General features: G+C 39.5%; 2 protein-coding genes across 2 annotated transcripts in view; both read right to left on the bottom strand.

Annotated features, from left to right (window-relative positions):
* znhit6 (zinc finger HIT-type containing 6) overlaps nucleotides 1-18,404 on the bottom strand; it is a gene marked incomplete at its 3' end in the record, with an annotated part of 28,640 nt that extends 10,236 nt beyond the window's left edge. The window contains exons 1-7 of the mRNA XM_083887751.1: nucleotides 18,308-18,404; nucleotides 16,375-16,440; nucleotides 14,313-14,419; nucleotides 14,060-14,145; nucleotides 12,365-12,468; nucleotides 3,701-3,769; nucleotides 3,348-3,428 (exon numbers count right to left, since the gene is read on the bottom strand). Of these exons, the coding sequence (XP_083743877.1) occupies nucleotides 3,348-3,428; nucleotides 3,701-3,769; nucleotides 12,365-12,468; nucleotides 14,060-14,145; nucleotides 14,313-14,419; nucleotides 16,375-16,440; nucleotides 18,308-18,384 (590 nt within the window). The 5' untranslated portion in view covers nucleotides 18,385-18,404. The remainder of the gene's footprint in view (nucleotides 1-3,347; nucleotides 3,429-3,700; nucleotides 3,770-12,364; nucleotides 12,469-14,059; nucleotides 14,146-14,312; nucleotides 14,420-16,374; nucleotides 16,441-18,307) is intronic.
* A 2,066-nt stretch (nucleotides 18,405-20,470) lies between these two features.
* The window catches only part of col24a1 (collagen type XXIV alpha 1 chain), a 95,407-nt gene continuing 94,025 nt past the window's right edge, over nucleotides 20,471-21,852 (bottom strand). Inside the window, exon 60 of the mRNA XM_083888137.1 lies at nucleotides 20,471-21,834. Within this exon, the coding sequence (XP_083744263.1) occupies nucleotides 21,688-21,834 (147 nt within the window). The 3' untranslated portion in view covers nucleotides 20,471-21,687. The remainder of the gene's footprint in view (nucleotides 21,835-21,852) is intronic.

Below are 21,852 nucleotides of genomic sequence, written 5' to 3'. Positions count from 1 at the left end.
TAGTGAACACTTAGTGAACATTCATCTGCTCAGCTATTTTTGTATCTTTATTTGTCTCTTCATATACACACACATTTTGTCCTGTAACTGAGGCATAATGCCTGACCATGCTGCTGCCATACTCAATTACAGGGGCTCTGGTTTGGCAAGCAGGCACAGTGACATGACACAGGTCATCAAAACCCAAGCTGCAACCAAATGGGTGGTATTTTTAGATGGAGAAAGGGTTTGGCTAGTAAGTAAATCTGAAATGGTCATTGCAGGTCTGTGTTTGAATGATAACTGCTCTTAATTAATTGTTTAATCACACATTCACTTTCTAAAAGGCTAGTTTCAAAAGCCTTACATCTCAAGATACTCTACTAATTGTTAAATAACTGTTAAATTATTTCAGTTAGGAAGCTGTAGCTAAATAGTAGTAATTTTAACAGTCATGAGCAAATGTAGTATTAAAATGTTTCTTAATTTTCTGTCAAATGAAAAGTCATTTGGGCTAAAGCACTGATTCAGAGACGAACAAACAATTCATAAAAGTTATGCAACAAGACCCATATGAATAGATATAATAGATGAGTCTAAAGCCCAATTTATACTTCTGCGTAAAGTGCTCTGCGTAGGCTACGTAGAGACTCTGCGTCCCGGAGACGACGCAGAGGCTCTTCGACAGTCTCTGCGTCGTCTCCGGGTGCACAATTATTTTTTAAGTGTCCGTCACTCCGTCAAGGGACAACGGAGACGGCAAGAGCTGCGATTGGTCCTCAGGACAGGCCGAACGAAGCTGCTCTGTGCCGGCTCTCAGTGCGCTCCGGGCGTCCTGACAGAGGCGGAGCTGATCCCCGCCGATAACGCCGCTGCCGAACTATAAATACGTCATATCTATACACACACAGCACATGTTTAGACCCTAAATGGCCAATTTCTCGCCTCAAATTATCTTAAAACTGCGTTCCGTCACACAGAAAAGTGAGAAACGGCCACTGTTTCAACAACAACAGTCTTTCTATCTCTTTCTTTCTCGGACGCCATTGCTCACTGTAGCCAGAAGCACAACAACCTTGCGCAGCGACCCCTACTGATCGGGCGGGAAATTGCAGCGAGTGTCCGTCACCACGACGCAGAAGTATAAATGCTCGAGGCGTCTCCGTGGTGACGCAGACAGATAACGCATACGCAGTCGGAGAAGTATAATGTGGCCTTAACTCAGGGGTGTCAAACTCATTTTCACTGAGGGCCACATCAGCATAATTGTTACCCTCAAAGGGCCAAATGTACCTGTTATACAGAATAAATGTAACCAAATATAATGTAAAATAAAGGTAACTACTCCGTAACATATTGCTAAATAACTTTCCGTATTTATTACTCATTCAATTTCACTCGTCGCATGATGCATATACAATGATACACTGCGATCGAGTGGCAGTGCCGTCACTTTGTGGGTGTAACACAATCACCATACATTGTGGGAAATGTAGTTTATGGTCAGTGCACGCCTTAAAGCAGCATAGACCTATTTTAACACAGATTTCTAAGACCAATTAATAACACACGGGCCACATAAAATGAGGTAGCGGGCCACATCTGGCCCCCGGGCCTTGAGTTTGACACGTGGTCTAACTGCATGTGCTTGACATTATACCACACTGTTAAAAGTGCAGGTTTCCCTATAGCTACATTTCAACAGCAATTATTATGAGAAATTCAATTAGCTTTGTTTGCCCCACTTGTTTTCCCAGTTGTTATGAATAAGAGAATCCACTAACTAAACACAGCTCCACAGTGGTTGCCAGCAGTAAAACTGCTCTTTTGAACTTTTCAAGAGAAAACAACAAGCTGTCATTATCCTTAAAGTTTAATGCCCTCCAAACCACATTTTAAACTAGTGTTGATTTCTGGGTCTGTTATTACATTGTTAAGTTTTCTGTTTCATGAGTCCAGTGACTGAAGCAAAAACAATTGGGTTGTTGAATTTCTACCACTGAATGCGACTCACTGATCTATGGTTTCTGGCTTTGCTCCACGACTGTACAGGAACAGTGGTCAGTGGCAATAAATCAAACTAGAAACACAGTGACAAAGCTAAATATACTTAGAATGGTGCCTCTTATTTAATGCCAAGAATACAGACACAGTTTCCACTTTAGTTTAGGAGGCCAAAATGGCCTTAAGCGACAACTTCAGCACAGGTTGTCAATCACAACTGGACATGGGGGCAGTTTTTAAAACTGGTGAGTACAAACTAACCATTAAGGCCACATTATACTTCACCGACTGCGTAATGCGTTATCCGACTGCGTAACCACTAGGGATGTGGCCGATCCGGTCCAGTATCGGTATTGGGTTCCGAAACAGACGTAATTGACAGATCGGAAATGTCCGATCCGATCCGTTAAGATATCCAAATTCAGAATATCAGATCGGAAGTGAAAAAAGTGGATTGGTGCATCCCTAACTAAAACCTCCTTAACTTTACTCTGCTTTACATCAACAGCATCAGACTTTGCACAGCTCATGTCCACATGTTGTTACATGACCTCCATGCGTTTTTAAGCTACTTCATATTTTAAAGGTGATATTTGCTTTAAAATGCAATATTTTTTTAGGCGAGAGAAAACAATCCTTAATTTATGCTGTGTTCCATGAGCATTTACTCAGACACAGTAGCATCTACAGTGAGACCTCTGGTGGAATCAAGTGTTATCTTTATTTTGATACCAAGATAACTCACATAGGGATTGTAACTGCGGTGATTTACTCTACTTAGTGGACGCACGGTGCGCACAGTAGCCGGCACAGAGCAGCGTTATCTCGGCTTGTCCCGACGACAAATTGCAGCCCTTGCCGTCTCCGTTGTGCCTTGAGGGAGTGACGGACGCCGGAGACGACGCAGAGGCTATCCTGCGACATAGAGGGGTATTCGTAAGCTACGTAGAACACTTTACGCAGGAGTATAAATTGGGCTTTAGGCGAGCACCAATACGGAATTCCAAGAGCTCTCTGGAGTTTGAACAAACAGTAGCACAGAATCTAACCAAAACGAATCTGGTAACTTTTCAATATATTTGAATGTGTTTTATCTATCAGTCATCCTATCAGAAAGGCTGTCGCCTTTACAAACTTATAAAGCATGTAGGCATATCATACCATCTCCAATTAGATAAAAGTCTCATGGAGTTTAAAGTCTCTTTAACAAAAGAGGCCTGGCCTCAATAAGAGACTGGAGTCATTGACCGCATCCTGTGATCTAACATTTGTGGTATACATATATATTGGAGAGGTATATAGCCAAAAGCCAGCACACAAAAACTTTGTAATTTAGGTATCGGGTAAAACAGGATAGAGCTCACTTTTGGCGTGTAACATGGTCCGACTCTGTAGGGTGGATGTAAGTCATCAAGATCTGCTTCAAGATTTGTCCATCAGATACCCTAAAATTAAATAAAACAAATATATGGAGGAAATGTGAAAAATAACAAGAGAACATCTGAAATGAAGTCACAACTTGTTTGTAACTTTGATGACATTTCTGGGAAGCGCAACAGTGTTGACCGTTGCCAAGTGCAAGATTAAACTAGATTTGTCTAGAACAATTTATTCTTTTGAATATTAAAACATTTTCTATTCCTGACACTTGTGCTTTAACAGACACATTTGATAAGCATATTATTCAAGAAACTAAATGTTTTATTGTGTAACTCACCTCTTCTGAGTGAACTCTGTGCTGCTCTGGGGAAAGATGAGCTTCAGGTGCCACAGGAAGTGGTTTTCCCTACATGAGACACAAGGCAAACAAGTTTCAGCTTTTAAAAAAAATAACAGTGGTTGTAGTCTTGTAGTTTTTTGTTGTTGTTTTTTTACAAAGACATATGAGGTCATCAGTGCTCTCACAATATCCCCTTCACAGTCAAACACAAATGCCATTGTTTAAATTTGAAGCATGAAATGGATTCAGTCCTAATCTGTACAAGACAATACTCATGGCTGCTTCCAAGAACTTGTCCATCTGTTTATGTGTATGTGTGTGAGTGAATGAATAAATCAGAGTTACCATGGAGACCATGACATATACACTCAATACGAGGACACCAGCTGCTGGATATCACATAATAATCACCTCTATGGGGTAATGCTTTGGGGGCAGTAACTGTTAAACGTGGTTGGGTTTGCTGGGTTGCTGGGCGTGCTCTACACCGAAACATTTAATCCCCAAACAGCTGCTGTTCTCATATCTACTACTGCCGCCATGTTTCAGGAAAAGCCAGAGAAAACGTCATCGATCAAAAACACTTAGAAGACAAGAGTAAAAAGATGAAATTGCACAATTTTAAGTAATAGTTAAATGAATAGTCAATTCAATTAATTATATTACGAGGCCATGCACACATTGTACATATTTGATTAAAGCTGACTTTATAGAAAAGGATGAATCATCAGAGGGAGAATTATACAATTCTGTTCAATCAGTGTCGCCGTAAAACAGAAAATGGGCGACTGGCAAGGTAACATCTCTAAGTTAATGCTTGTCCAGAATCATCTACCACACACACCGAGTGCTGAGGATAACTTCAAGGACTTGTGCTGACCAAGACCACAGAATTTGCCATATATAGGATGGAGCTGATTCAACAACCTCATCTCCATCAAAGTACAAGGATGGAGGCCTTGATGGGTCAGAGGAATTATGATGAAACACACCCTCAGAAAGTAACTAATTGTAAGGTACGCTCAGGAAACCTTGTTATTAAGGCTTTCATATGTACCAAAAACGAATCAGAGAACAACTTAGAAGTTTCTTTTGATATCTGTAATATAAAACTTTTGTGTCCTTTTAATTGAATTCAAAAACAAGACTGCACAGCTACCTGCAGTTACATTAGAGGTTTCATCTCAACTACAGTGAAATTCTGTTTGTTATGTAATTGTTTTAGAGTACTTTTTAATGCCAACACAAGACTTTTGATAATTTAAAAGAAAGGCTGCATTCTTTTGTTTTATCTAATGGACATATTCAGTAGTTTTTGGCAGTACACAGACTGAACCGCAATTAATATTGAAATCAATCTTGGACTCATTATTTTAACAAGCCGGTGCATGTGAAAGTGTTGTGGTGGTGGACCGTGTACCTTCATAATAAGCCAATAAATCAACTGAGTCATGAGGATTCTCAGAGGAACAGAAATGAGAGGACCAAATGTCCTTCCAATCTGGCAGACAGACCATGATGTAATAGATTTAAATGGACACTCGGAATCGTGCAGAAAAAGTATTTTGCTCAAAGTTGGGAACAATTGACAACTGACCCCCATTTGGCACAGATACACATTGAGTGTTCATGAGTGTTCAACAATACATGATTCATTATTTCTTTAAAAAAAAATGCAAATTCAACATTCGACTTTTGTTTGGGTCACTTTTGGAGGAACAGAACATTTTTGTGTTAGCATGGTGAAGAAATAAAACAAAGAAAAAATATGAGCTGCATATTCTTAATCACTTGCCCAGGGGGCACAACTTTGTTGACACAAGGCTGAGTTTTGGGGATAGAGTTGCTGTTCTGTGGATCCCAATATACCACAGGGGGCATGTGTGTCTTTTTTGAAAACAGACACAGGATACATGGATGTTAGAAAGAGGGGATATGTGTGCAGAACCGGCATTGCCCTCATTGAAAGGTGGTTATTAGTTTAAGGAGGGGATTCCCTACGTCATTGTAGGAGGCACCAAACACCTTAGTCAGAGGAATTTATGCGTTTACTTTCTCAGTTTCGTCTTTACTGAGACAGTGTATGTGCACTTGTTATGTGTGTACGTACAAGTAAAAGAGGGTGAAGCACCAGGTGTGATGCCATTATTCTGTCATTACAGCAAATGGAAACTATGTCTTTCGGTGGAAAAGGGGCTGGGCCAAAGATGTAGGCAATCATTTCAGGCAAGGCTTCAGCACATACCTGGGATAAGTGCCATCATTCATTGTTGAGGAAAACGAGGAGGGAGCAGCATAAAAAAGTCAAAACAGAAGCACCTAGAGTATACAACTGCAATGAATACCAGAAACTCTTTAAAACTAACTGTCTGTCTCTCGTCCCTCAACAGTTATAGCTGAAAGGCCTTAAGAGAGGTATTTAGACAGTAATAAGAAGGTCAGTCCTGGAAATATTTCCATTTAAAAATAGATTAAGCACAAACATGACAGAAAGATAGGTTTGAAGGGTTTACAACTGGAACAATTTGATGCCAAAAGGAATTTGCTGAATTACATATAAAGCAAGTGATAAACTTCCCAGTCAACAAAGGCTGTGTAAGGTTATAGACGGCTTTTACTGTATTTAGAGTAAATCTGATAAACAAGAACAGGTTTCCATTCATAGAATGATTAGCAATTAATGAAAACGTTTTGTAATGAGTCAACAAATATGTGTTTCCTGTCAATGAAAACAAGTTTAAAAACAAACTTTAACACAGGAATATTTTTTTTACTTTTGATTACATGGTTGAAATGGCATGTTGTACAGCCCAGGTTGTTTTGGAAAATTGGACTCTTTAACATTTTTAGAATGCAAATTTAGGGTGCTTTCACACCTGTAGTTCGATTGCTTTGGTCCGCACCAGTCAGAAAAATGTTACAATGTAGCAAAGAGACGTGGGTACGGTTTGCTTTCACATATGCATAGTTCTAAATGAACCAAAATAGACTGCAAAGCCCATTGGCACCGGAACCGGACTAACCCCCGATTTCCACCGGAGCTGATCGCTGCCACTCTGATCAATGTGAGCATTTCCACCGGGAAACGCCACGGTTTCTTGTGTGAATACAGCTGGCTCGCAACGCGCCCGGTGGGGATTGAAGTGGCAGAGAACGGCGCCGCTGAGGTTCCGAGGCACTGGCGCCCGGTGGAAACCCTGGGTTATCCCATATCTCTTACCCATAATGCATTAAACTAGGAACCGTACCAAAGTAGGGCAGATAAAGCAGGTCAGGTCAGGCAGGTCTCGGACCGGTTGATTTGGTGCGCACCAAAGGACTGAGATTACATTCACACCTACACAAACGAACCGAACCACAGCATTTGGTGCGCACCAAATGCTGTAGGTGTGAAAGCACCCATAGATGCAATGATACATGTGGGAGATGCCGACTCTGAGGAAGATGGCTGGGTTTATTAACAAGAACACACTATGTTTGTTATGTGATTTGAGTTACTTATTCCATGAAAACAAGAGATGGCAGATTCTTTACTGGTTGTTTGGCAGTGAGAGCACAAATCCATCTGGCTGGATTATGGAAAGGACAGATCCAAAAAAAGTGGCCCATCATATAAAACCATGTGTCCTCAGTATGTACCCATAAGAGGCAGATGCCAGGATTGGGGTTGCAAGTGGGTGTTGGTGGACTGAGATGGCAGAACAGAATGGGGGCCACTTTATTGTGATACATTCAGTGTCCAAAAACGCTGAATTAACCGGTAGATCCAACACCTTAGCAGGTGGCGCAGAGAACATGATTGATGGGGGCGGCAGAGATAGCAGACAGCTGCAAGACAAATGCTGCCATTTTGCTTAACTGTTCTGCCATTGACTAGAATCTGCTGAACAAAAAGAAATGTTGGGTCCTTTGTCACTAGTCTACAACCATGCAACTGAAGTTTGATGTGCATCATTTGAGATATAATTAGTGCCGACAATCAGTGTTGAAATATCGGAATATGGGTTGACTGGTTTATTGTCCCAGTTATAAAAAGAATTGAGGTAATTTATCCAAAAGCTGCCAATATAGTCTGCCAATGTAGCGGCATCTTGAGCTGAAGTTTCAGCGTGTGGATTTAAAAACTGTCATTAACAATAAATCTCATCAATACTTAAATTCTTTTCTCCAAGTACAAAACTATGTAATTATATTTGAGCTTAACATCACACATGGAAACCCAATTATTAAAATCCACTCAACCGAACAAGACACATGGCAAGTTTATGTTCTCTGTAGCTCAGGCAGCACATTCACATGTCTGGTTAATTTACAGTTAGGAATTTCACTCAGAGCCAGACAGCAGCGTGTGGCCCACAGTTATGTGGCCAACTGTGATGACAGTGTTTGCAATGCTGATGAAACTGCTACTTAACATTCTGATGCGAGGTTTGCCTCCGATGGCAGCCGACATAGAACTCTGTTCTGTATCAGCAGTGCTTAATCAAGCCAATGACAACCAGAAGGTTGCCTGTTGGAGTCTAAAACTATGTTCGGCTGAAGTTGCTACCAACTGTTTTATTTGAACTTAAGTTTTGAACAGACAACGTTGTAGCGCACATAAGCATGCACAGTGAATAGTCATGCCCCACTGTAAAATAAAGCACCATCTGTTTCATTAGGGTACAATGCTTCAAAACATTCAAAACTCCTTCAAAGGTTTTTATAAAGCCGTCATGAACATCATTGTACCATTACATTCCGAAGGTGCTAAAATAATGCCCCCTTTCCACTAATCCAGTGTTATAAACTTGAGCTGTGGCAGGTTGTGCAAGTACATCTGGGGTTTTTTCTGCTTTATATGACTGAGACAACAGAGTGTGAAAGTAAATGTAAGAGTGCAACGGCTGGACTGGATCCTTTGTCATTACAGAAAAACACAGCCTTCTTAATATAACATACACATTCTATCAAGTGAGCTACCAGGGCATGCCATGTAAATTTCTACCATTTATAACTTAATTCCACCTAAATTATTATTAATTTTAGCACTCAATTTTAGAGTTAATGGCCGTTAACATCTGGAAACAAAAATTTGGTCTCGTGTATAATTGAGGCTGAATATTTGTGACATACTGACATATATGGCACAAATCCACAACAGCTTTAGTTACAAATTATGTGAAGTTATACAGACGTATGTTAAGTTATCGTCCACATTGATGAGCTCTGCAATATGCTGTTCAGAGGAAAATGCCAGGCCAGGCCTGCTATGCCAGGCAGAGACTGTAGAAAACATAATTCCACTCTAACACAGCGGCTGCCCAATGTTCTGCCAAATGCCAGCTGTTGTATACTCACCCTCCAAGGGTTGGCGTGAGAGGCAGCCTGTAATTTTTCATCAAACTCTTCACAGTTCATGCCTTATTTTGAAATTAGTCACCGGCAAGAGGTGGAAAGAAAGCAGCCACACAGTCATTATTTTGCATACAAACATTTAATCAAAGAGACCCACGCTCAAACCCTCACACCCCATGCACATACATTCACACTTAACATGCACGCACACATACACCACCACCGCGAGGCATGTGTTCGAGTTAACCGTCTGCCAGTAATGATCCTTTTCTGGCAGTGCAAGTGCGTAGCATGAATATGTCACTAACCAGCTGCAGTCACACTGCGCACACATCTGCTTTTTATATCATGTACTTGGTAAATTCTGAGGCACATAGTCTTTGGATTTCTCACAATTTACTGTATACCATCCCTTCCCTTACATCCATTTACTGATGAGTGAATGGTACATTATAACAGTTAGTGGAGTAATCGTCACAGAGAGACCTGGTGAGACTTGCCACATAAACAAAGAAATACAACTATGCAGCTGGCTCTTGATTACTCTGTAGATGCTGTCACAGCAAGAAAGCATAAAGACTCTTCTTGTGTCTTTTGCTGGAGCAGATGAGGGATTTTAGCTCATTTCCCCAGAGGCTGAACCTTTTTTAAATGACGAAAACTTTGCACACAGACACTCTGGTCTCTTCCTACAAAAACCTTCTGTTACCATCTGACAAGTGTTAAGTTGGAAATGGGGGTGTGTGGGTTTGGAGGCTGGGCAGAGTCTGCAGCTATAACCTGACATCATGTTGCCTCATCCTGAGATGTGACGTGCACAGAGACAGACATGACAGAGAGGTAGTCTTTAAAGATGGAAAACAGGGTGGTGAAAGGGAAAGAAACAACGTAAAACTAGTTGGAGAGAATGACAAAGGATTCTTTTAGTAGCAATCCTGATTGGCATCTTCTGTTGTCCCTGGGCATTTTAGACTCATAAAACTTTAATATGCTGCTCAATAACCATCCCCTCCACTTCTTCAGGCTCAGGACTCAAAAGAATGGAAAAATGGGTGGCAGAAGTTTGACCAATGAGGGAGAAAGTGTGCCAGACATGACAAGACCACCAGTGAAACTGAGCAAAATTGGAAAAATGTCCATACAAATGAATCACTCACTACTTCTGGGGCTCAAAGTAGAAATGAGGCTTGCTCTCTACATTACCACAAGGGTAGAATGATGGCATTAATGGTTAAACCACCAATGGGTACAGGCAAAATAAGAGCAGTATCAACTGCAAGCCAAATGATTTATCGTGTGACAATTTTTGCATCACACATATTTATTCTAAATGATAGGTGAAAATGTATTAAAATATTAATATAGGTTCTTCACTGGAACCAAAATCTTGTGTTCCACCATGTTTTCAAGTCACTTAACTCCACGTTGCTGCAACAGCAGTGGTGGCATCATGTGAAAGGCTATGAAAGAAGAGAGAAAAAAATGCGCTGCACATAGATGTGCTGTACGAAAGTGTGAGTGAATGGGTGTGAATGGGCAAAACTGTAGTGTAAAACAGCTTGGAGTGGTCATCAAGACTAGAAAAGCTCTATATAAATACAGAACATTTACCATTTACAGACAATTCTTAATATCCATAATTATTGATTAAAATTCATTCAATTATAAAATACATAAACATGTGCATGCATTGCACAAACACAGATATATTGCATACATCTGATTTACAATGCTACTACTACTTGCTTAGATGTCTTTGTCCTACAAATGCATCTTCCCCGGGTGTAAAAACATGCAGGGACGCAGTGTCACTTCATTTAAAATTCTTTGAGATGATGAAATGAACACAGAAGAGCAGATTCCTGTTGTGAAGCTGCAGGTACCACTGACCAAGAAAAAGAAGAGTTTCTGAGCAGAAAATGTTTCTGAATTTTACACGTTTTGAAACGTAACTTTTAACGTGAGGTAGTTAGAGGAGATATTTCTGTATCACTTTAGACACACTTTAATGTTCTGACATTTAGTTCAATAATTCGAATTTAGTTTGAAGATAACCATTTTCCCACATCACCCCACCCCTAGAACAGCCCTGTGTGTGGACTGCAAGTGATTTTTCCAAAAGTAGTCTGAAAATAGTACAGTAATGCCAAACATTAATTTCTACATTGCCATTATTCAAATATGTTTGCCTATTCAAAAACATCAATTATAGAATTATAGAATGACAAAACACAGAACAAAGGTTTGACTAATGTCATTCAACAGGTCTAACCTTACTGGACTGCTATCAGACTGGAAGGCATGTGTGAGTGACCAGTTTGGCTTCGTCTGCAGAATGAAATACAGCGTAACTGTTCTTCATCAGCAAGTGTGTGTATACTGTAGGTGTGTTGTGCTGGTCGGAAGCAGCAAATATATAAACACTAATGAAATCTGACAAACTCCCCACAGGAGAGGTTCCATTCAGCCTCAAATCGGCTTGTTACACACCAGCGTAGATGCTGGTGTCTCGGGTAACTTTAGATTTCATAGTAGTCATAGTGTACAAAATGTTCAGGTTTTACCCCATGAATGGCAGTGGCTGTAGATAAACTATGGAGCGAGCCAACACTAAAAACAACTGCTGTGAGAGCTTCACAAGAGTGCCATCCTGTGGTTAAGTAAAACATCACTAATGAAGCTCATTTTGCAGATGACTAAGCAGAAATGAGCCTTACCAGAAAACTGGGAATGTTGTCTTGGTGACTGTGTTTCATAATTGGTAACAGTAGGTAGACTTACAGCTATGCTGCCCTGATTGTAATTCAAACACTCTAGACACTGTATTACAGTCACTGTTCTGGAGAATTTTAATGTTTTGTCTATGATGTGGTAGGAACAGAGCAGGATATGTTAAAACGGATGATTATTTACATATTTTATTAAGGTCGTGACTTTCTTGAGATGGAAATGACAAAGTAAAGTAGTTTCATCTGAATAAAATCATCTATGATGATTATTTGATTCTGCCGAAGATTTGTTGCTCTAACAACCTACACGTAGGAATGAGAAAAAGGATCTCGGGGTGCTGGTGCCAATCCCAGCTGACATAGGGAGAAAGGTGGGGTACACCCTGGACAGGTTACCAGTCCATCAGAAGGCCACGTTGAGACAAACAACCATTTTCTCTCTCACTCGCACCTACAGACAATTTAGAATGTCCAATTCGACTAACCGGAGAACCCAAAGAAAACCCACGTAGAAAAGCCCTTGGTCCGACCAGGTTGTGAACACAGGTCTTCTCGCTGAATGTCAAAGAATGAGTCTAAGAAGTTGTAGTCTTACTTTGAAAGGTAGAAAGTGGAGTTTTCCCTGCTCTTGCTGAAGGTGACGGGGAGGAACCTTAGGGTGATGCTCATCTTTCTGGCACCTGCTGCCAGCTTCTTCATCTGAACCACAGAAATTAAAGACAGTATAGTTTAGTATAGTGCAGTAGTAGAGCTGACTTGAGTTGGTTCACTGACCAACTCTTTCAGTTGGATTGACGCCCTGAATTCAGCTTCAGGAGGAATTATGTGATGGTAAAGTAAACATCTTTGAATATGGAGAAAACAACAGATCACAGAAAACAGTCATAAGACCTTTAAAAAAAAACTCTTAGCAGCAGACTTCAGAGAAAGCAAACTTCTGGTGAAACAGTACGTGACAAAAAGCTCCTATTGTTAGCCTTGATGGACAGATTGTTGGGATCACAGACTGTGTGATATGTTGGTGCAATGGAAAAGTCAGTGGGAGAGAAATCTCATAAAAGAACAAATTGATCTACAGACCAAACATCTGTTCTATTTCAATTAATCCAGCTGTGCTGTCTGATTAAGAAACAAACTAAAGATGACCTGAGCCTCTGCTTACTGCGCTCATCTAAATTTGAAAGGACAAGCCATTTCTTTTCTGGCACTCATGTAGCTCCTCCATGACTTCAGATTGGCAGGAAGAAAGAGACGATGAAAGAGATTTATTTAAAGCCGGGACTATACAAAGAACAATAACAGATTGCTGTGCTAGTAATAATCTGGAGGATACCCAAATCCCAAAAGTCATACTGTGCCAAGCCTTTATCTCTCATAGAGAATATGCCTCATTGCTTTGATTGATTTGTGACCACTGACGCAGTCACTGCCTCTGACCGGAATTACTGCGTCAAGAGTTATACTAGACTCTGTTAACCAGTCAAGTTTCAGTGCATGTATCTGTCCAGGGTCATATAATACATGTGATAAAGATTTTAAGGGAATTTGATAAACAGGTATAAAGCGATATTTTTTTTTTAACATGACAACGGTATGAATTACAGTTATGGCAAAAAAAGATCTTCATCTTCATGTCCAGGAGAACGCTTCAATTTCCATTTTTTTTGAAAGATTTAAAAAAAAAAACTATCTGAATATTCTATATATGTTTAATACCTGTATACCGTATATTATTTAAAACATTAGCCTGCAGCTAATTGCATGTATTAAGTTGAAAGCAGCGATACTGATACAAAGCTGATATAAGAGACATTCAGGTGTTTGACCCTTACACTTCAGCCTCTGGAAACATGAGTTGCTCATATAACTCAAAAGGTGAACACAAGTGTGTTGCTCACTTAAAAGACATTAAACTTGGCACAGCACTAACTTTTCATCTTGCTGCTTGGATATTTCAGCACTCAGGAGAAAGGTTTTGGACGATCTGCTGGAGCAGTTGTGAAATTTAGCCTATTATGAAGCATACACATGACCAACAGTGACAGCAATGTAGAGAGGACCATCTGTTTTTAGTTGATAAATATCAAAACAATTCCATATCCTAATTATGCTGGAATAAAATTGAAGCTCACCAATTTGTTTGAAGGGTACGGTGAGACTTTTGTATTTTGTTGAATTTCCGCTTTGAAAATGGAGTTACTTTTTCTTCTATTATGCTCAAGAGAACGTGTTCAAGTATTGAAGTCTACTCTACCATATTTCACCCAACATTAATTTACCATAGACGTACTTTAAAGGTGCTGTGTGGAGTGCGGATGAGATTGTCTCTGGTGGCTCCGTCAGCAAATCGCCCTGTATCCTCCAGAAATCTGTAGTCTACAGAGCAGGAAAACAAACAAGAAATACACATCAACATAAAAGATTAGCATTTCTTTTAAAACTACTGGCAAAAGATTAAATAAATATGCTGACATTTTTCCATGGTGTTTTTACTTTTCTAGTCATTGGAAAGAGTAAAAAAAAAAGAGAGAAAAGATGCTGACCATTGAGAAGTGCCATTTCATCAAACTGTGAGAGAGACACATATGCAGTTTTGTCTCTGACTCCGCTGCATCCCGAGTCGTCTTTGTGTTTCTTCACACAAAGCAAGCTGGAAAAAAACGAAAACACATACACAATGTGGTAAATTATGTTTTTGTTTATTTTAAATTAGTTTGTTTTGGAGGTTTTGGAGTCGGGACAAACTGTCAGAAAACCAGACAAATTTCAGATTCATTCAAAAGAGCAATAAGGTTAAAATACTGCTAAAGCTGAAGCCAGTAGCTATAAAGCAATTTCCTATTCAACAGTTTCAGCCATAAATAATATTTAAAAAGGGGGCCATTATGCTGCATGCTGAGAACTTTTACTACAGATACCAACATAATGTATCTGTATTATGTCTAGATAGATTTAGCTTTATTACTACTTTTAATAAAAAGTTTAAGTGAGGACCTAAATACTTCTTCCAAAACATCCTCATTTACATTTTTTGAGAGATGTTTTAAATTAAAAGATCGCTTTAGCAGATATGGTTACCCCGAAGAGGCTGTAACTGATGTTCGGAAAAACACAATCAAACCTTATTAAGAAAAGTAAAACTGGAATTAATGCAAGCGTGGAAAGACTGACACTTTTCAGACACTTGGGGATAGACAGGTATTTGGCCAGGATTCGACAAGGGCTGTATCCAGGAATGCTGAATGATGCCCAAAACAACAGGCAACAATGGGAGAAGGGGAAGGACGTCTCCCAGGCGCCCTTTGCTAAATGTTAATGAAATTTTCAGGTATGACCTTTAACATGCCATTTACTATTACAAGGTTTTATTGTAAAGGCTTCGGCATCCACAGCATGAGGAGCAGCCCCATGAATTACTGGTATTTTGAGTGGCATGTTGTTGCTGGCCATAAACCAACAAATCATTCAAGCAGAAAGTCAGCTGTAAATATTACATTTCGGCATGGAATGGTAGAAGTGATTTAAAAAAAAAATATATTATTATATAACATTTTTGATGGGGGGAAAAACAGAGCTAGTTTTGATTATTTCTAATAGACATGCATGGAAGACAGCTATTATGTTCAACGGACTAAGATTATCTAACTGCAGGGATGAGACAGTGGATCTGGGAGAAGATCTACTCACTAAGAGAACTCATCCTATACATAGGATCTCAATGCAAAACGTAACAACATAAACAAGCATCCATCTGTGATGAAATAAAAGAGGTCTTTATTTTAGATGAAAAACATATTTCTACACTTATGCTCACAGCTGCTTAATTATCAAAGAAAAGAGAACAGAGGAACTACTGCAAGTAAATTTGAAGTGAAAACGATATTTGAGATTCCTGTGGTCCCTTTTAGTCAATAAAAAAACAACAAACACTGCAGCCAGGTTAAGATGGACCACACATCGTCTGCTTGCTTTAATAAAAAAAACTGTCCAGTGCAAACAGACGAATAAATTATTTGAAAGACTCCATGGGCCACATCTTCATCCGGTATCCATTCCACCTTTGGTTCATGTTACATAACTCGAGGCTCACAGGAAAATCTTTAGAGAGCACCTCGGGTCAAATCAGGGTTTGAAAAAAACTATGGGCAAATAGTTTTCTTGGGGGTTTCCATGCAGTTGGGTTTAGTTCTGTCAAAGCTGTGATACACTACATTGAGCTCTCTGTTAACAGAAGGCTTCAAAAGCAACAGTGCAAAGTTTCATACTCGCATCTGGTATGTTTAGCTTCAGGGTTTCAAGTGAACTACAGAAAGAACAAGGCTACCGATGTCAGTGATATCAGTGCAGTGCCACATCAGTCTTTATATTAAGGCTGAGTTCACAAACCTTACATGTAACTTCACAACAATGACACTCTCCCTTTCTTTTGCAACAAAGTTTGTTCTTTGTAAAAAAAAAAAAAAAAAAAAGTAAATCACAAAACACGACTTCAAATACATAACAAATTAAACTGTATGATCGGAAGGCTTATGCACCATTTGAAAAGCACATAATAACATTTTGCTGTAAAATACCTAGTACTTGTATTAAGAGAAATAACCTCACCTGCACGACTGTGTAAGACAGGCTGGACACCTGTACTTTGCCTCCACTGATTGACACACAACACAACTGTTAAAAAGAGAAAAACTCAGACTGTGAACAACACCGAGGCAATGCAACAAATAATTGACAGAGAAACTGTGAAATAAATATCATGTTAGGAAAGATGGTATAATTGCCTGTGTTCACTTGTGCGAAGCATGAATTTACACACCACAATTTAAATTGGTATTACATTACATTACTGTATTTATCTACATATGATAACTACTGTATATTTTAAAGAAAGTTGATGGTTATTAAGTAAAGGGAAGTTGGCATGGTTTGGTCATCCCAACTTCAATCAGCATTACCCACAATTGAATATCCTCCTGACTAGGTTCAACATACTTTGTGAATTCTGAGATGCTTTAAACTTTCCGTCAGTTCATGGTTACCTAATCTCACTAATATACAAGGCCTTTGTGGCAACTTTGTTTACAGTTAGGTCTCCAACCCTCAACAATCATGCCACAACCAAAGTCAATGAAATCTAATATTTAAGTTGCAGCTTGTCAAAAGACAAGGTGTCGCATTGCTTCTCCTTTAGCATAGAAGAAAGCAAATTAGATAATTTTAGCATTAATACAGCAACAACTGTTAAAAAGACAAAAACACAGCAGACATTTTGACATGTTCTAGTAAAAAAGCACAGGTGTTACTTATATGAACGCTCTGCTCTGTACAATGACAGTAAGCCAGCATCCAGCCCAAGCCTGAGGAAGCTAAATGGAACTACGCCATCATTATTAAATTGCTCACACCTGGGCTTGACCCACTTGTACCTGTCAGAACATTTACCATGGAATAGGCTTATTGTCTCTATATGTGTCCCTGCGATGGACTGGCGAACTGTGCAGGGTGTACCTTGCCTATCACCCTATGTCAGCTTTAGAGCTGAAACGATTCATCGATGAATCGATTATTAATCGATTACTAAATTAATCGCCAACTATTTTGAAATTGGTAATCGGTTTGAAGCTTTTTTCTTGATTAATACAAGATTTATGATACTTTTAGCTTCTTAAATGTGAATATTTTCTTGGTTTCTTTGCTCCACAGAATAAATAAATCATTAAAACTGAATCATTTTGGTTTGTGGACAAAACAAGACATTCGAGAACATCGTCATTTCCAGCTTTGACAAACACTGATCAACGTTTTTTAACATTTTCTGACATTTTATGGACCAAACGATTCATCGATTAATCGAGAAAATAATCGACAGATTAATCGATTACGAAAATAATCGTTAGTTGCAGCTCTAGTCAGCTTAGATAGGCACAGCACCCCCTGCGACCCTCCTGTGGACGATAAAGCAGTAGATAATGGATGGATGGAATGGGCCTATCCTAATATTTCTTAGTTGATATACAAGTTGTATATTAAGCAGACTTCCTTGAAGTAAAATTAAGTTAAACACAACCCTCCATCAATTCAGGGGTAGCCTAGTCCTCAACTATACCATGACTAATTGAGCTCATAAAAAGATCTGACAGAAAATATTGTTGGTGTGGTCGGGGTGCTGTAGAATTATGCTTAACGTAAACTATACTTACGTGCTATTGAAATGTCCTTTCAACCGTTCTTTTACATCGAGTACGTGTCTTTTTTTTTTTTTAGTTTTCGACCACAGCACATTTCATATGTTTAATGTTACACGTTTTCATGTTACGTATAAAGCAGTGAGCCATGATACATGTCGCTGCAAGTGTGAACTATCAACTGATTGACGTTAATACACACAGTCACATCTAAATGCGATATTGTGAATAAAAAATAAAAAAGCAATCGTGATTCAGACCAGCCTCGACCAAAGCAGCACTCAGCACATGAACCGGATTTGGTACTTAGCAGAGTTAGCGGTTAGCTCATGATGTTGTTATAAAACACTCACTGAGACAGAGAAATCTTTCTTTTCGTCACTCTCGGCTCTTCCTCCTCCTCCTTCTCTCCGTTCTCCGCCGCTGACATTATATCTGTTGATGGTAAAACTAAAGTGCACATGTCAGCAGAGCCGTCGCCGCACGTTATAAACCAACGACGAGATCAAAACAAACCTTCTTCCGCCTGTAGCCATGCACAAGCATGCACGTGGGAGACGAGTTCCGGTTGGAAACCTGCTCAGTAGAGACCCCTGGTGTCGGAGCGTCAACCCTACAACGACAGACGAGCTCATAAGTATTCATTTTGTCCCTCACAGCATAGCCAAACAGTCGCAGACTATCAAGAAAAAAAAACTTGATAGTATGTCGCCCATCACTGATGATGCACAATACACTTTTTAGTACAGTACATGTAATTATGAGGAAGGAGTATGAGCCACTGGAAAAGCATGACTCCCTGCATGACTGAGGGCCCCATCCACTGTGCGAAATACAGGGGGGTCTGGGGGGGTTAGACCCCCCCGATTAGCACTCAAGACCCCCTGAAAGCCTCAAATGCAAAATTTGAGGGGGGTCTAACCATGTTACAGTGTGATTGGAAAGCGTGTTGTTTTCCTAAAGATTTTTGTAATTTCAGTTTTACACATATATGATCTACATACATAATACACTTTGCATTCTTTCTTATCTTTTTTAACCAGACATAATGTAAATTATTTTATTTCTAATTGTGTATTTTTAATGTTTTAATATTTAATAATTGCTTTCCAAATGGCGCTGTGGAAAAGGCCCACACAAGCCCACATCTTACAGGGAAGCCAATACTGCAGGGTAGCACCTGGGGTGGTGAAACAGTATTGCGCAACAAATGGGAGATGGGGACCCCCCCCGATTGTTAATGGATATTTCTCACACTGGCCCCATCAATATACTAGGATGAATAACACTGTAGTGAAGATATGGGGAGAGTAGCACAGAGGCTTGGGCCCATGAAAGAAATAATCCATCCTTTGGTACAGGTAGTACTTACTCTATAAATATTAAAGGTCCAGTGTGTGATATTTACTGGTGAGACTGCAGAACAACCATAGGACTCTGTTTACCCCTCCCTTTCCTCAGCATGTCATGGAACTAAGGTGCCCTTTGCATACCAAAATGAATTTGAGTAGTAAGTTTCTGCTTCAAAGAGACAAACGTATGCCCCTGCTGGTTTGTCCATTACGGGCTTCTGTATAAACACGGCGCCACAAACGGTCGCCTCGGTAAACCAAGGCCTTTGCCTATATTATCTATAAAAGGCTTATTCTGAGTCTAACATGTAATCAAACACTTTTGCCAATTTCTGCAAATGAATGTATGAAATGTTACACACAGGACCTTTAAAATTTAAATACATAATTCCAACTATGAAATGTGTTGTGTGTAGAGGAAATACTGTCAATGAGTTCACCCAAAAAAGTAGCTATCCAAAAACCCCAAAACATATTTGTGCATGTAAGTTCTTCTCTGTATCTTACATAGCTAATCTATCTGCAGGCACATTATTTACAAACTGATAGCATCATTTTATTTATTTCTCCGGAGACATTGTTTTAGCAGTCTGCATCCTTCTACTTGGGGCACCTTTGGATTTTATGTAAGGATCTGAATGTTTTTGTCCTCTTTGAGAGTTGATTTCAGAGTGGAATAAGTAAACTGGTGAAAATCTGTGAAACATTCTCACCACTTTTCAAAGAAGATTATCCAGTATACGTTTGTTGTGGCTGTGGGATGAGTCGTAACAGACACCACACTTTCATTACAACATTAAGCACAGCCTCTTTTTCTTGGTTTAGAGTATGAATGGATGGTGGGAATACACTTGTTTGGCTAAATACAGGAAATGCATGAAGTGCCTTTTTAGTAGCAATTACAACTGTTACTTCTAGAGGAATCTAACCATTTAATCCTGGTTTAAAGTATTTTTTTAAATAGCAGCACACATTTGGTTAAGGCAATTTGCTCAAAGGCACCGCAGTGTGTCCCGGGACTTACGAACGTCTTGAACTGACACAAATGTGGAATAATTTGTCGTGAGGAAGTTTAACCTTTTTGTACAGACTCGTAAATTGATTAAAAGAATGCAATTGTTGCATTTAATTGACAACTTATTTATTATTTACACATAAGCATCCAACATTATCTGCCACAGACTTTATATAATTACACTCTGTTCAAGGTAATATAACTTAATATGAAATGACTGTATTTGTGTTTTCTGACTCTGGCCTCACTGTAGCTGCCAGTTTCACATAGTCGCCACTGGATGGGTTGAAACAACAGTATGACAAACATAAAAGTCACAGGTGTTAACGCACACACACACCTTTAGAATATAAATACTTCTTCAGACTGAGTTGTGGTTGACCAAATAGTTCTCTGAGTATAATTTACTGTGATACAGTGATGTGAGCAAAAAAAAAAGTATATAAATAAACAAACAGTATGCTGTCAATATATACACAAGAAATGTAAAAACGGATGACTCTTGTTTGTTGCAGCACCAATGACAGGTTCCCCCTGAAGAACCTACCACATAGAAGGAAAAGCTACAAATATATGTAGTGTATCTATTAAAAAATGGTTCATAAATTAGAAATGACCAAATCAACATAAGTACTTATACAACATTGCAAATCTTGATGTAACCGGTACATACAACACAAATGGCAAAACGACTAACTTGACATGAGCAACTATTCTAGAAAAGCAATGAGCAGGGAGAGGTAGAGCGCCATCTGTAAAGATGAACAGAACTGCAGGTGAAAACAAGGTTAAATATAGGTGTATGCTGGGGAAAATTAAACATTTAAAGCAGACGCACATTATCCACATGCTATTGCACTCATATACACCTTTGTCTAGACAGTGCTCCTATGTAAAGGCCTGGCACGCTCCTTCGGGTTTGTCCCCAGTCTAGGATGGTCTGATTGTGTTCTGGGGTGAGAGGGATATGTGAGTTTGAGGGTTTGGGTTAGGCTGCTGCTCGGTGAGGCCCTATCCTATGATCAGGGATTAACATGGGTCCATAGACAGCCAACCTAAGCACCATTCGACTGGAAAATTAAACAAACAAACACATTTTATACATTTATTTGATAAATATTAGTATACGCTGTTCTCCTTTGCCTTTCCTTTTTCCCGGATGTCCCACAGAGATCAAGTTTCCTACAGGTCTGCCTTCAAATGGACCTTTGAAAGTCCTTTCAAAACTCTCCATGGCACATGATTAACTCCCATGGACACTCGCTCAGGCTTGGTGTTCAAGCTTCTCTTTGGTAGGCAGCCATTTTGAAACAGCCTTGCATTTAAGTCGTTTATGTAAGTTGGTTACAGGATAGTGGTGTTGGTGTCAGAGGAAGCAGACTGGACCAACTTCTATATGCTGCTGTCTGGTGGGCTGTGATGTGGGAAATTCCTGTATGTCAACAATAGGTAGCTGACGACTGTCCTGAGTATGGAAGAGGAAATGTGACTGGTGCCAATTCCCGTCTTGGATCTGACAGATAAAAAAATG

This window comes from Microchirus variegatus, assembly GCF_963457635.1.
Source record: "Microchirus variegatus genome assembly, chromosome: 4".
Classification (NCBI taxonomy): domain Eukaryota; kingdom Metazoa; phylum Chordata; class Actinopteri; order Pleuronectiformes; family Soleidae; genus Microchirus; species Microchirus variegatus.
The sequence above is the reverse complement of the archived record's forward strand: the minus strand, read 5'-3'. Positions and strand labels throughout refer to the sequence as shown.